This window comes from Lepidothrix coronata, unplaced genomic scaffold, assembly GCF_001604755.1.
Source record: "Lepidothrix coronata isolate B3197 unplaced genomic scaffold, Lepidothrix_coronata-1.0 Scaffold137, whole genome shotgun sequence".
Taxonomy (NCBI): domain Eukaryota; kingdom Metazoa; phylum Chordata; class Aves; order Passeriformes; family Pipridae; genus Lepidothrix; species Lepidothrix coronata.
This window is the reverse complement of record NW_016690317.1, coordinates 2,390,073-2,402,037: the sequence shown is the minus strand read 5'-3', so window position 1 is coordinate 2,402,037 and position 11,965 is coordinate 2,390,073. Positions and strand designations below refer to the sequence as shown.

The 11,965-nt window shown below is 58.4% G+C and overlaps 1 protein-coding gene across 2 annotated transcripts; it reads left to right on the top strand.

The window, feature by feature from the left end:
- The first annotated feature begins 13 nt into the window (after window positions 1–13).
- SLC39A14 (solute carrier family 39 member 14) lies at window positions 14–10,608 on the top strand. 2 transcript variants are annotated; one of them, XM_017827332.1, is made up of 10 exons: window positions 14–668; window positions 2,423–2,483; window positions 2,687–2,956; window positions 3,044–3,230; window positions 3,832–4,001; window positions 5,905–6,027; window positions 6,113–6,298; window positions 6,523–6,730; window positions 7,418–7,602; window positions 7,845–10,608. In XM_017827332.1, the coding sequence occupies exons 2-10, from the start codon at window positions 2,481–2,483 to the stop codon at window positions 7,989–7,991; spliced, it is 1,479 nt and encodes a 492-aa protein (XP_017682821.1). In that variant the 5' UTR covers window positions 14–668; window positions 2,423–2,480; the 3' UTR covers window positions 7,992–10,608. The 2 variants fall into 2 exon arrangements, with proteins under 2 accessions (XP_017682821.1, XP_017682822.1); XM_017827333.1 differs by lacking the exons at window positions 14–668; window positions 3,832–4,001 and adding an exon at window positions 5,252–5,421 and having other exon boundaries at window positions 1,315–2,483.
- The last annotated feature ends 1,357 nt before the right edge of the window (window positions 10,609–11,965 follow it).

Sequence of the window (11,965 nt, the reverse complement as noted above, 5' to 3'; positions counted from 1 at the left end):
GGGGGGGTCCGTGTAGGGTGGGCTGGCCGGGATATTCCCCTGTTTGCTGCCCGCCTGCCCGCCCCGGGGCCTGCGGGGAGAGGAAGGGACAAGACACTGCCCGGAGGCTCCAGGGGGGGCAGAGGGGGATCCGTGACCCGAGAAACGTGGCCCCGGGACGTGCCCCAGGGCACGGAAACCCTCCTGGAAACCCTCCTGGAAACCCTCCTGCCCGCGGGACACGTGGAGCAGCGTTTGCTCCGGAAGGAGCTCGGCCCCGCCGGCTCCAGGAGCGGGATTCATCCCGGTGGGGTTTTCGGGAGCCCCCAGTGCCCCCCTCCCCTTCCAGTCTTGCGCCAGCGAGCGGGATTTCGGGAAGAGCTGGCGCGGGGCTGACGTCGCCGGGGTCATGGCTTTGCCAGCGGTTCTTATTCCCGGCGTCACCTTCCCGCTGGCGGATCGATGACCGCTGGGAAGTGAAGCCCAGGGAGATGGGAAGGATTGGCGTGGCCTTGGGAGCTCTGTTGTGTGCTGTCGTGGCATCGCTCCCGGGCACATCCCTCGCCGGGCATCCGTCCCTTCCCGTGGCAGCGGTTTGTCCCTGTGCCCCATCCCAGAGGGAGATAAAGTAGGTCAGGCGCTGGCTCCGGGCTCCGGGAGCGGATCCCGGCGGGAGGACGCCCTTGGAGGTAGCGGGCAGGAGGCTGGGACGCTCCGCGGGTGGGGTGACGAGGGGCCGCGCTCCGGGGTGTTCTCTGCACACCCCCTTTGCCCCGGGATGCCGGGATGGATGGACGGATGGATGGATGGATGTGTTTGGCACCCTCCCGCCTTGCCCTGAGCTCCCCGTGGCTTTCGGGGGGCCGGAGCCCCTCGGGATGTCCCTCTTTGGGCCCTTCCGCAGGGGCGGCTCCTCCACCTCGTTTTTGCCCTAAAACGGAGCGAGCCCGTGCGGCTCCTGCCGCTGCCCGGCTCTGCCTGCGCGGCGCTTCCTGCCTTTCCTTTGGCAGCTGGGGCAGAAGTCGAGGTCCGGTTTTCCACCCTGGGTGTATCCGGCTCAGCCCGGCTTCGGGAGAAACCCCTGGGAGCGGTTTTGGCTCCGGCGGGGGCTGCGTGCCTTGGCACGGGCCGGGACAGGCGGTGTGCGGCCCGGCGGGATGGCTCCAGGCGGGATCAGGGATATGGGGAGCACTCGGCTGGCACGGGCAGGGAAGGGCAGCCAATGTCCCCCGTCCCGGGACGCACGGCCACTGGGGCAGACCTTTGGCACCCTGGGCCGTGTGCCAGCGCCTGTGGGAGTCACCAGGATGTCCCATGTAGCCCGGGAGGATCCACCTGGATGGGTGGGTTGGGATAGGGAGGAAGAAGCAGAGGAAGGGTCTGAGCTTGCTGAAGAGGCAGAGGTCCCTTAGGTACCCCCACTCAGCACCAGCACCCCTCTGGATGAGCTCTCTTCCCATGTTTTGGGAGGAGAGGGGTTAAGCCAAAGCATCCGAGCTAAGCCCCGGCAGGAGGAGGCTAAAACCTCCCCAGAACAAAGCTCACAAGGTGGTGGTAAGCTGGTAAAACCTGTGGGAATGTGGGAGCCTTCGGAGGGGGAGCGGGGTCCTGGATGGGGAGCAGGGTCCTGGATGGGGAGCGGGGTACTCCTGTGCCCCTTTTCCTCACAGTCCTGGCCCCAGGTTATTTTTGGAACAATTGCTTGGCCGGGCTTCAAAAATGTCCTGGGCTCGTTTTTGGAGGAGCCCGGAGCCTGCGAGCTCTCAGCACAGGCTGTGGGGTATCCCAGGGAGATCCGGGAGCCCCTGGGAAGGGCAGCCAGGAGGCAGGACACTCCTGGAGCCCCGCACTGGGATCGGGGTGGCTGCTGCATTTACGGAACCAGCAGACTGTTACTCTCTCCTGGTCCTTGTGAATCCCGAGTTCGCCGCCCACCTCTCGGTGCAGTTTTCCCAGGAAGGCAGCCCAGGCCCTGCTCCAGCCTCTCGGGTGCCTCCCACAGTGGACGTGCAGGTCGTGCCTGGCGTGTCGTCCCCCCCTCGCCCCATCTCCCCCAGCCCCTTCCTTTGCACCCCGGGTTTGTGCCACCCCACTTTTATTGATCCCCGGCGCGTATGAAAGGAGCAGAGAGGGCAAGGATTGACTCAGGGCAAACACTATAAAGGCACCTACAGTTGGAGCCGGGGAAGGAGCCGGTTCATGGTAATTATCCGGGTTAAAATATAACCCCGTGAAAGTTCCACCTCTGTCCCCTGGGTTCCCACGTCCTCCGAGCTCCGGCGTCCAGGTCCTGGAGGGATTTGTGTCCCGTTCCTGGTGACGCCGAGGGGACCCACGCGTGGCTGGGAGCTGGAGCGTGACTCCTCACGCCACGGAGAGCTGGATTTGGGGCTGGCAGAGGCACAAGCCCTGCCTGCTTCCCACCACCTGCTGCTCTTCCCAGGGTCCCGAGGTGCTGCGGAGCTGGAGAACCCCCGGGAGCCGTGTCCTGGCAGCCCCCCATGGTGAGCAGAGGGTGGCTCAGAGTGGGAGAGAAGCGGGTGGTCCTGTATACAAGCCCCCCCCTCAGGATCTGGGTGCTCTCAGAGCATCCCCTTTTCCCTGAGGAAGAAATGTGCCGTCTCCCGACGGAGCTGTGGGGTGGAGGAGCGGCGGTTGGAGCGCTGGGAACGCCAAAGCCAACAGCAGTGTGTGTTTTCCCTCCCAGCATCCCAGAGGCACCATGATCCCCGGCGCGGGCCCCCGGAGCTGCTGCCTGCTCCTGCTGCTCTGCCTCCTTCCCTGCCCGCAGGTCCAGGCGGGCAGGGACAGCCCGGGAATCTCCGCAGCCTCCTTCCTGCAGGATCTGCTCCAGCGCTACGGAGAGAGCCAGACCTTGAGCCTGAAGCAGCTCAAGGCCCTGCTGAACCGCCTGGATGTGGGAGTGGGACACGCCAACGTCTCCCAGTCACCGCAGCAGCGCCTGAACCTCTCCCGGGTAGGGCCCCAAAACCTGCCTGCAGATCCCGAAACCTCCCTGCGGAGCTGCGGGAGTCTCCAGGCACGTTCCTGTTCCCTTCCCCAGTGCTTCAGCTCCGTGGAGCTTTTTGCCATCCACAACCTGAGCGAGGGCTCTGCCGTGGGGCACAGGGAGTTCAAGGAGTTCTGCCCCACCATCCTGCAGCAGCTGGAGTCGGGGGCGTGCGCCTCCGAAAACCTGGAAAATGAGGAAAACGAGCAGACGGAGGAGGGCAGACCCAGCTCGGCTGAAGGTAAGAGGGGAGCTGGAGGGGCACAGGCACTGCCCAGGCCCGGGCATGGAGCTCAGGAGCGATGAGGCACCCCGGGACCTCCAGCACAGGTGGTTCCCGCTCCTGGGAATTCCTTGCCTACAGCAGGCAGGAATCCCCACGGGATTGTGCCGTGGCATGGTTTCGCCGGGATAACCTCTGTGCCTCCGGGATAGCTGGATGAGGAGGGGACCTTGCCATGAGTCCCTGTGGGTGGGAAGGGGTGGCCTGGCACTTGGAGGGACCCGCTGGCCTCCAGCCACCAGTGGATGCTCAACCAGCTCCCGCGTATCCCGCTCCTGACGATGCCCATGGTCTTGGATCAGCTGCCCTGAGCCCCACCCTGGGGCTGGCTCGGGAAAGCCTTTTCCAAGTAACCCAGTGGTTTCATTCCCACTTTCCCTGCACCAAAAAAACGACGGTTTTGTCGCAGCTGAGACATCCAGAGCACAGGGAGAGACCCTCCGGTGCCACGTGGCCCGGGAATAGACCCGGAGCCAGCCCTTTCCCGCCCGCCCGGATCCGGGCTCTCCGAGAGCCTCGGTAATGTCTGGCCCCTCTGGTTTCTTCTCGTTCTCCGCAGTGTGGGGCTTTGGTTTTCTCAGTGTGTCCATGATTAACGTGGCCTCCCTGCTCGGAGTCCTCATCGTGCCGTGCTCCGCCAAGGCCTTTTTCCGCCGGGTCCTCACGTTTTTCATCGCGCTGTCCATCGGCACGCTGCTCTCTAACGCGCTCTTCCAGCTCATCCCAGAGGTGCGGTAGAACGTCCCTGCCCTCTCTCCCGGCTCCGGGGCCCTCTCTGCCTCCAAACCCCGCCGAATCCAGCCGGTCCCTTCCGTCACCCGAGGCTCAGGGCTCGTCTCAGGGGCTTTTCTCGCCCCCTCCGAGCACCAGGAAACCCTCTGGAGCGGGCAGGGAGGCTGTGTCCTCCAGCCCTGCCGGGTCTGAGGAGTGGGAGTGGGCTGGGAGAAGCTCTTTGCTCCTGGAGTGGCCAGGAGTTTATCCCTTGGAGGGATGTGCTCAGCCATCAGTCTCCCAGCACTAGTGGGAGAGTACTGCAAAACAGAGGAAATATCCATATAAAAGGAGGAAATATCCATATAAAAACACGGACAACAGCATCAGCTTCCTCTGGAATCAGCCAAATTTTACAAGGCCTTTATTGCCTGTATTTTTTTCGGCCCCCTCCCGCCTCTCCCTGATTTCCCAGCCCGGTGTTTCCACAAGGGTTCAGGCTTCCCTGAGGTTTCCTGGTGCTCTGATGGGACCAACAAGAAATACTGCAAATTAATTGTGTTGTAATTGCCCAGTTCTGGAGTTGAATAAATCCACACGGATTTGGACACCTTTGGAACACTGTCCAGGTGGCTCCTGGGTAGAGGACGAGCTGGATCTGAGCTCCTGCACATCCAGCCTTAAAATTCCACAGGGTTTTTTCCCCCTGGCATTGCCAGGGCAACGATCACCTCACCCGTCTTGGCAGTGGGATGTTTTTCCAAGGCTCCCTTTCAACTCCAGAACTGCAACTTTTATTCGCTGGACATAAAAACCAAGCGCCTCTAATTCCTGATTTTTCCGGGAATCGGGATGCCGCGCGTACGCTCCAGCCTCGCCAGCGCTCGGAGCATCCCGGCGTGGCCTGGGATGGGGATGGAGCGTACGAGGTGCCAGGGAACCTGGGCGCTCCGTGGCTCGGGAATGGCTCGTGGAGCAGAGCTGGGGGCTGGCTGGGACGCGGCCTGGCTGCCAAAACCCGGCTGCGAGAGCCGCTCGCTCCAAGAATCCAACCCTTCCCAAAGAGCCATTCCCAAAGCCGCCCGGCGCCGGGTCCGAGCCAAGCCGAGATGAACAACAATCACTAATGAATGTCCTCTTCTCTCCCCTCTCTCCCTCCCTCCTCTGTCTGTCCTGTCGGTGTGGATTCCTTCCCTCCCCGTGCCCGCCTTGATCTCCTCCCTCGCCTTTCCCGTTCCCCCGGGGTGGGTTTGGCTCTCACGCCTCAGTCTGGGGTTACGGTTTCCTCTGCGTGTCCGTCATCTCCCTGTGCTCGCTGGTGGGAGCCAGCGTGGTGCCCTTCATGAAGAAGACCTTTTACAAGCGGCTGCTCCTCTACTTCATAGCTCTGGCGATTGGAACTCTCTACTCCAACGCCCTCTTCCAGCTCATTCCCGAGGTAGGGAGAGGACCGGGCGGGTCTGTGCTTTTCTCTCTCTCTCTCGGGGGATGTTTCTGGCTGGAGAAGGGGAAGGCGGCGTCGGAGGGGAGCCCAGAGCGAGGTATGGAGGCTGGAAGCCCCTTGGAGCTGGAGTTTGGAAGGGAATCGCTCCAGGCAGAGCCCAGTCTGCTTCAAGCAGAGAATCACTGTTTTATTGCCTTTTCTGGCCCTGAAGGCAGGTCCTCTCTGAGCGTGGAGCCCTGGTTTTGGCATCCCTGCCCCAGGGCGGGTGCTGGATCCGATGCCTTGGGGCACAGCCAGCTTGGAGGAGGGAATGAGGGAGATTAAAGGTGCACAAAGGCATTTTCTGAGCTTGTCCCCAAAGCAGCTGCTGCTTAGAGAGGTCAGAAAGCTGTGCCACCCCCTCTGGGGCCTAAGGTAGATGAAGGACCCTGCCAGGGACTGTTCCTCATCCTCTCCCATGGCCCCTCCTGCCTGCAGGCGTTTGGATTCAACCCTCAGGAAGATTATTACGTTTCCAAATCCGCCGTGGTGTTCGGGGGCTTCTACCTCTTCTTCTTCACGGAGAAGGTCCTGAAGATGCTCCTGAAGCAGAAGGACCAGGTGAGGCTGAGCAGGGGCTGGTGGGTGGTGGGGAACAGCGGGAATGTGGGGGTGTCTGACACCCCCGAATCCCCTGATCCCGCAGCACCACCACGGGCACAGCCACTACGGCCCCGAGGCTCTGCCCTCCAAGAAGGACCAGGAGGAGGGGGTCACGGAGAAGCTGCAGAACGGGGACCTGGACCACATGATCCCGCACATCACCAGCGAGCTGGAGCGCAAGCCCCCCTCCGGGGATGAGAAGGCTGTGGTGGGCTCCCTCTCTGTCCAGGTGAGCGCCTTGTCCCGTGGGATGGGAACATGGGAAAAAACCGCCCGTCAACGGAAAGGGAGTCTCGGACCCCAAACCCTCTGCGGGGGGTGGGAAGCAGAGGGCTCCACCCATTCAATGTGGATTTAATGAGCGTGGGGGTGGTTTTCCCGGCTGGAGGAGGGATCAGCCAACCCCCCTGGAGCGTTAGGGTGCTGAGCCCCCGCGTTGGGGTGCTGTGGCAGGACCTGCAGGCCTCCCAGAGCGCGTGCTACTGGCTGAAGGAGGTGCGGTATTCCGACATCGGGACGCTGGCCTGGATGATCACCCTCAGCGACGGCCTCCACAACTTCATCGACGGGCTGGCCATCGGCGCCTCCTTCACCGTCTCCGTCTTCCAAGGGATCAGCACCTCCGTGGCCATCCTCTGCGAGGAGTTCCCGCACGAGCTGGGTGTGTGAGTCCCTCGGATCTGCCCCTCCGCTGCTCTCCCGGTCCCGCTCTCCCTTGGGGTCGGTCCCTTTTCCCCGGAGAGGAAGGCGGATTTTTGGGGTGGGATAAACGGCGAGGGGAAGGCGAGGCTGGAAACGGCGCTGAGTAATCGCCGCTCTAAAAATAACGAGGTAATATGATGTCTGAGATTTAAATTTAGATGGAGACATCTGAAGGCAAAGAAAAAAGAAACCAAAACCCTCGACACCTCGTTGGTTTGGGAGGGGGCGAGGCGGGTTTGGGTGGGAAGGTCCGAATTTAGGGGCAGTGGTGTGGTCAGTGCAGGGGGGTGGCAGGTTTGGGTGTGGATATCTGAATTTAGGGGCAGTGGTATGGTCAGTGCAGGGAGGTGGGTTTGGGTGTGAATATCTGAATTTAGGGGCAGTGGTGTGGTCAGTGCAGGGGAAAGGCAGGTTTGGGTGTGAAGGACTGAATTTAAGGGCAGTGGGGGAGCCCACGCAGGAACTGGCACAGGATGTGATTTTTGGGGTTGTCCTGTGCAGGGAGAGGAGTTGGACTCAATGATCCTTTGTGTGTCCCTTCCAGCTCAGGGGATTTATGACCTGAAGTTCAAGGCGGCCCCTCGGTGCTGTCCCGATGCTGCCAACAGCCCTTCCCTCCTCATCCTCCCGTCCTTTTCTCCCGCAGGGGACTTTGTCATCCTGCTGAACGCCGGGATGACCATCCGCCAGGCTCTTTTCTTCAACTTCATCTCCGCCTGCTGCTGCTACGTGGGCCTGGCCTTTGGCATCGTGGCCGGCAGCCACTTCTCTGCCAACTGGATCTTCGCTCTGGCTGGAGGGATGTTCCTGTACATAGCTCTGGCTGACATGGTAAATCCTGAGCCTGGGTGCGTGGTTGGGATCTTCCCAGGGCTTTTTTCCTAGGAAATCTTTAGCCTGGGGGTGGGTTTGCTCCGTCCCCTTGGCGCACGCTTTGCTGTCTCCGCTTTGCTTTGCCTGGCTGAGCGAAATCCACGGGCTGGGGCGGGGGGGGGTGGGTGTTTTTTTCCTGGGAAGAACAGAGCCTTTCCTGTCGCTGAGCCTTTGCCGTGCCTGTTTTTTCCCCCTCCCAGTTCCCCGAGATGAACGAGGTGAGCCGGGAGGACGAGCAGAACGGCAGCGCCCTGATCACCTTCGCCATCCAGAACGCGGGGCTGCTCACAGGCTTCACCATCATGGTGCTGCTCACCATGTACTCTGGCCAGATCCAGATTGGGTAGGACCAGCCCGAGCTGCAACCCTGATCCACTTTTTTCCATTTTTTTTTTTTTTGGAGGGGGGGTGAGGGGAAGGGGTTTTCCTTGGGGTTTTTTTTTTTTCCTTCCCTTTTCCTGCTGCAAGCAAACGACGGTACCTGTGCGGGCACTGACGTCACACTACAGAGGAGACATCGCTTTGAAAGCTGTTCCACAGACCTTCTTTGGGTTTAAGACTGTGAGGGGAGGCTGAATCCCCCCTTCCCATAGGACTGACCTGACCAGAGGATCGCTTTCCCATGTCTTATCCCTGGTCTCCTCGCCTCTCCTGGGAAGGATGGAGTGGGGAGGCAGGAGCTGCTTCAGCCGTGCTCAGAGCATTCCCATGGGATGTGACGCCGTCCTGACCCCTTCGGGGTGGGGACGGATGGGGACAGACCCTTCTTGGAGCGTTCCCATGGGATATGACGCTGTCCTGACCCCTTTGGGGGGGGTGTATGATGGGGACAGACCCTTCTCGGAGCATCCCTCGGAGCTGTGCTCTCCAGGCACAGCTGAGGATGAGGAGGCTCATGATGTCACCACCATCCAACGGGGTTTGCTCCATTTCAGCCCTGGGGAGAGCAGGGTGAAGAGGGTTGGGATTTTAAAGCACACTTTGGGTGTCCACGCTCGGAGCAGAGGACACCAGGCCAGGTTGGAGTGACACGTAGGCTGCTGGGAGAAGCCCGGTGGGATATCCTGATCCCCCCTGTGCTGCTGGAAAAAGGGGCAAATCCCAACTCCTCCTGGTGGGAAGGGGGGTGAGAGCAGAGCCCTGCCTGGCCGTGGGCTCCCAGCCCAGGGGTCTCTCCTCAGGCTGTGTCCAAGCTCACGGTGACACCCGGGAACAGCCACCGGCTTTTAAACACTGCTGAGGTTCAGGGTGGGGCGGGGGGTGTTTTTAAAACAAAATACCAGACTGTGAACCTCTTTAGGTTGCGTTTTTCCAGCCTTAGGGAGTAGCCAGAGAAGGGTGTTCCAGGCACTTCCCAGCTCTGCCCCCGGGGCTGGCTTTCCCCAGATTCACTACGTGAATTACTAGTTATCATATTGATAATCTTGCCCACCCCACCCCTGTTGCTTGAGGTCCCCTCACACCCCCTTTCTCCCCCCTAAACCTTGTCCTGTACCTGGTGTGAGCTCGTGGCTGTGTGGATAAGCAGGAGTGGATTCAGGGAGCTTCCCTTGGATTGGGATGGAGGAGCGGTGCGGGTGCTTTGGGAAGTGTTTGTGCTTGTCAGGGAGTGTCTTCCCTCCCTCCCTGGCTGTGTAGGGGATGTGTGTGTGACAATCCTGCCACCTCAGTGTGGTCCTGGAGCCGAGGATCCCACACCTTCCCTCCCCACCCTGCAGAAAGCAAAGCCAAGGGTGTGCCAGGGATTTTTCCTCAGCCCCTGGCACAGGCTCAGCACCTCCAGCAGCGTTGTACCCTGGTTGGATGGCTGTAGTCCCTGAATTCCCTTAGTTCCCAGCTGGATGCTGTTCTTCCTAAACTCCTGACCGTTGTCACCGAGTCCCTGGACTCTGACATTTCCAGTATCCTTATGGATCATCACCTCTGCTCTCAGTGGCTTTCCTAGGCTGGGCTTAGTCCCCTCAGCACCACAAGGCTGTTGGCTTTGTCCTGCACCCCAAAACCTAAATATGAACTTGTCAAGGAGCAGGGAGCCTTTTTGGGAGCACCCTCCACCCAGAGGTGCCACATGGTCCTCGGGTGATTCCTTCAAGGAAAGATTCCTTCCTTTATCTCGTGTAGTGTCTTGTTTTGTGGATTGTCACCTTAAGTCACTTCTCCCTGTGGGACAGAGCAGCCGGGCCTGCCCTGGCTCGGTCACCTGTGCAGCACCTCACACTCATTCCCCGTGCTGCTAATCCAGGAGGAAAGTGCCACTGGAAACTCCTTTTCCCTGCTTGAGAGAGCTGCAGGCCCGGCCGAGCGACTCGATGTGGAAAATCTGAGTCCTTGGACTGGCACATGTGCCCTCTCCTCTCTCCCAAGGGAGCATTTGGAAAAACACCAGGTGGCTGGAGGGTTTCCATGGGGCACCCATGGAAAAGTGGTGGAGGAAAGGGGGGGGAATCAGGATGTTTGTCCCCCGAGGGCTGTGCCTGGGAGGTCCCCTAGAGCTGGGAAGCGACAGGAGCGATGCTGGGATTCCTGGGAGCTGGTGCGGCCCCTCGGCACAAGGTGGGAATCGTGAATCCGTCGTCTTCTCGTTTCCAGTTTTACCCTGGTTGGTTTTTTTTTTGAGAAATCTGCAACCCAAAAATTTAGGGTGTGGGGGTGAACCCCCTCCCCCAGAGAAACAAGGCTCCCCCTCTTCCCATTCCCAGCTGGACAGGCTGGAACCTGCCAGCAGGGAAGGGATGGGGCAGGCAGGAGGATGAGGAGGGAAAAAACCCACCCAAATCGAGCTCGTTATGGATTTTCATCCGTGTTTCCCTTCCCGTGTCCAGTTGGAAGCTCCAGTTCCATCTCAGTATTTCAATAACTCAGGTGTTGTGGGAGAGGACGCGTTGAAACAAAGAGCGTAACTTATGTCACGTGAACTGTACAGATATTTGTAAAATTCCATAAATAAAATATATTCTGTAATGACGGAGGGTCCCAAGCAGCGACACCTCCCTGTGGGCAGAGCTGGAGGAGGGGGTGAAGGGCTGGGAGCGCTGCTGGCTCAGGATTTTTCCAAGGGGAAGGGTTTGAGCCAGGCTGGGTGATGCAATCCTGGTTTTCCAGCTGGATTTCCATGGCTTGTGCAGTGCAGTGCAGCTGACAGAAGATGGCACTGACAACCCCCGGCCTGGCCGCGTGGCACGGCCTTTAGGACTCCAAAATCCCCTTTTTTAATTCTATATATATATTTTTTAATTCTATATATATATATTTTAATTTATTTTAAGCGTATTTCCAAGCAGTGGTTTGGCTGGGAGGAAGAGGAGGTATGGGATGCTGGATTCCTCTCCAGCTCACACGAGGGAGACAGATTCCAAGCAGTGTTCGTGTCCTTGATTCCCCACCCTCCATTAGGGGGGAAAAAAAAAAATAAAAAGCAGCAAACTTTGCTTTTCCCCTTCCCTTTTATTCTCTCTTTTTTATATACAATTCCCCCTGAGCTGCCAGCTCCAAGCAGTGAACCTGATTTTTAGGAACCCCGTTGCAGCTAAAGAAAATAAATCTAGAAATTCTGGGGTGCTTTATAAAAAAAAAATAATGTTATATTAAGGAAGGGAGGGCTTGGTGTGCATCTGACTTGCTCCCACTCCCTCTCAGCGCTTCCAGTGCTTAGGGAGTGTGGGGGGCTTTGGATGGGCTTTTTTTTTTGCTGTGAAATCCTCATGTTTTGGTGAATGCCTGAAACTTCAGCTGCCTCAGCAGGGCCTGCTGGCTGGGCTGATGGAATCCTGGGAAGGTTTGGGTCAGAAGGGATCAGAAAGATCATCCAGTGCCACCCCCTGCCACGGGCAGGGACACTTTCCACTAGCCCAGGTTGCTCCAAGCCTCTTCCAAGTTGGCCTTGGATGCTCCCAGAGATGGGGCATCCTCTGGGAAGTCCATTCCAGGGCCTCCCCACCCTCACAGGGAAGAATTCCTTCCCTTTATCCCATCTAACCCTGCCCTCCTGCAGTCCACAGAGGGCTTGGTTGGTGACTGGAGCCCAAGCACCACTGCCATTGGAAGGGCAATAGATAATTTTCCAGATAATTTTACTAGATAATTTTTAAAAAAATTTATTATTCTTTTAAATTTTTTTTCTAGATTTTTTTTTTTTAAATTTACTAGATGATTTTAAAAATTTTTTTTTACTAGACAGTTTTACAGATAATTTTACTAGATAATTTTTTAAAAAATTTATTATTCTTTAAAATTTTTTTTACTAGGTAATTTTACTAGATTTTTTTTTTTTTAAATTTACTAGATGATTTTAAAAATTTTTTTTTACTAGACAGTTTTACAG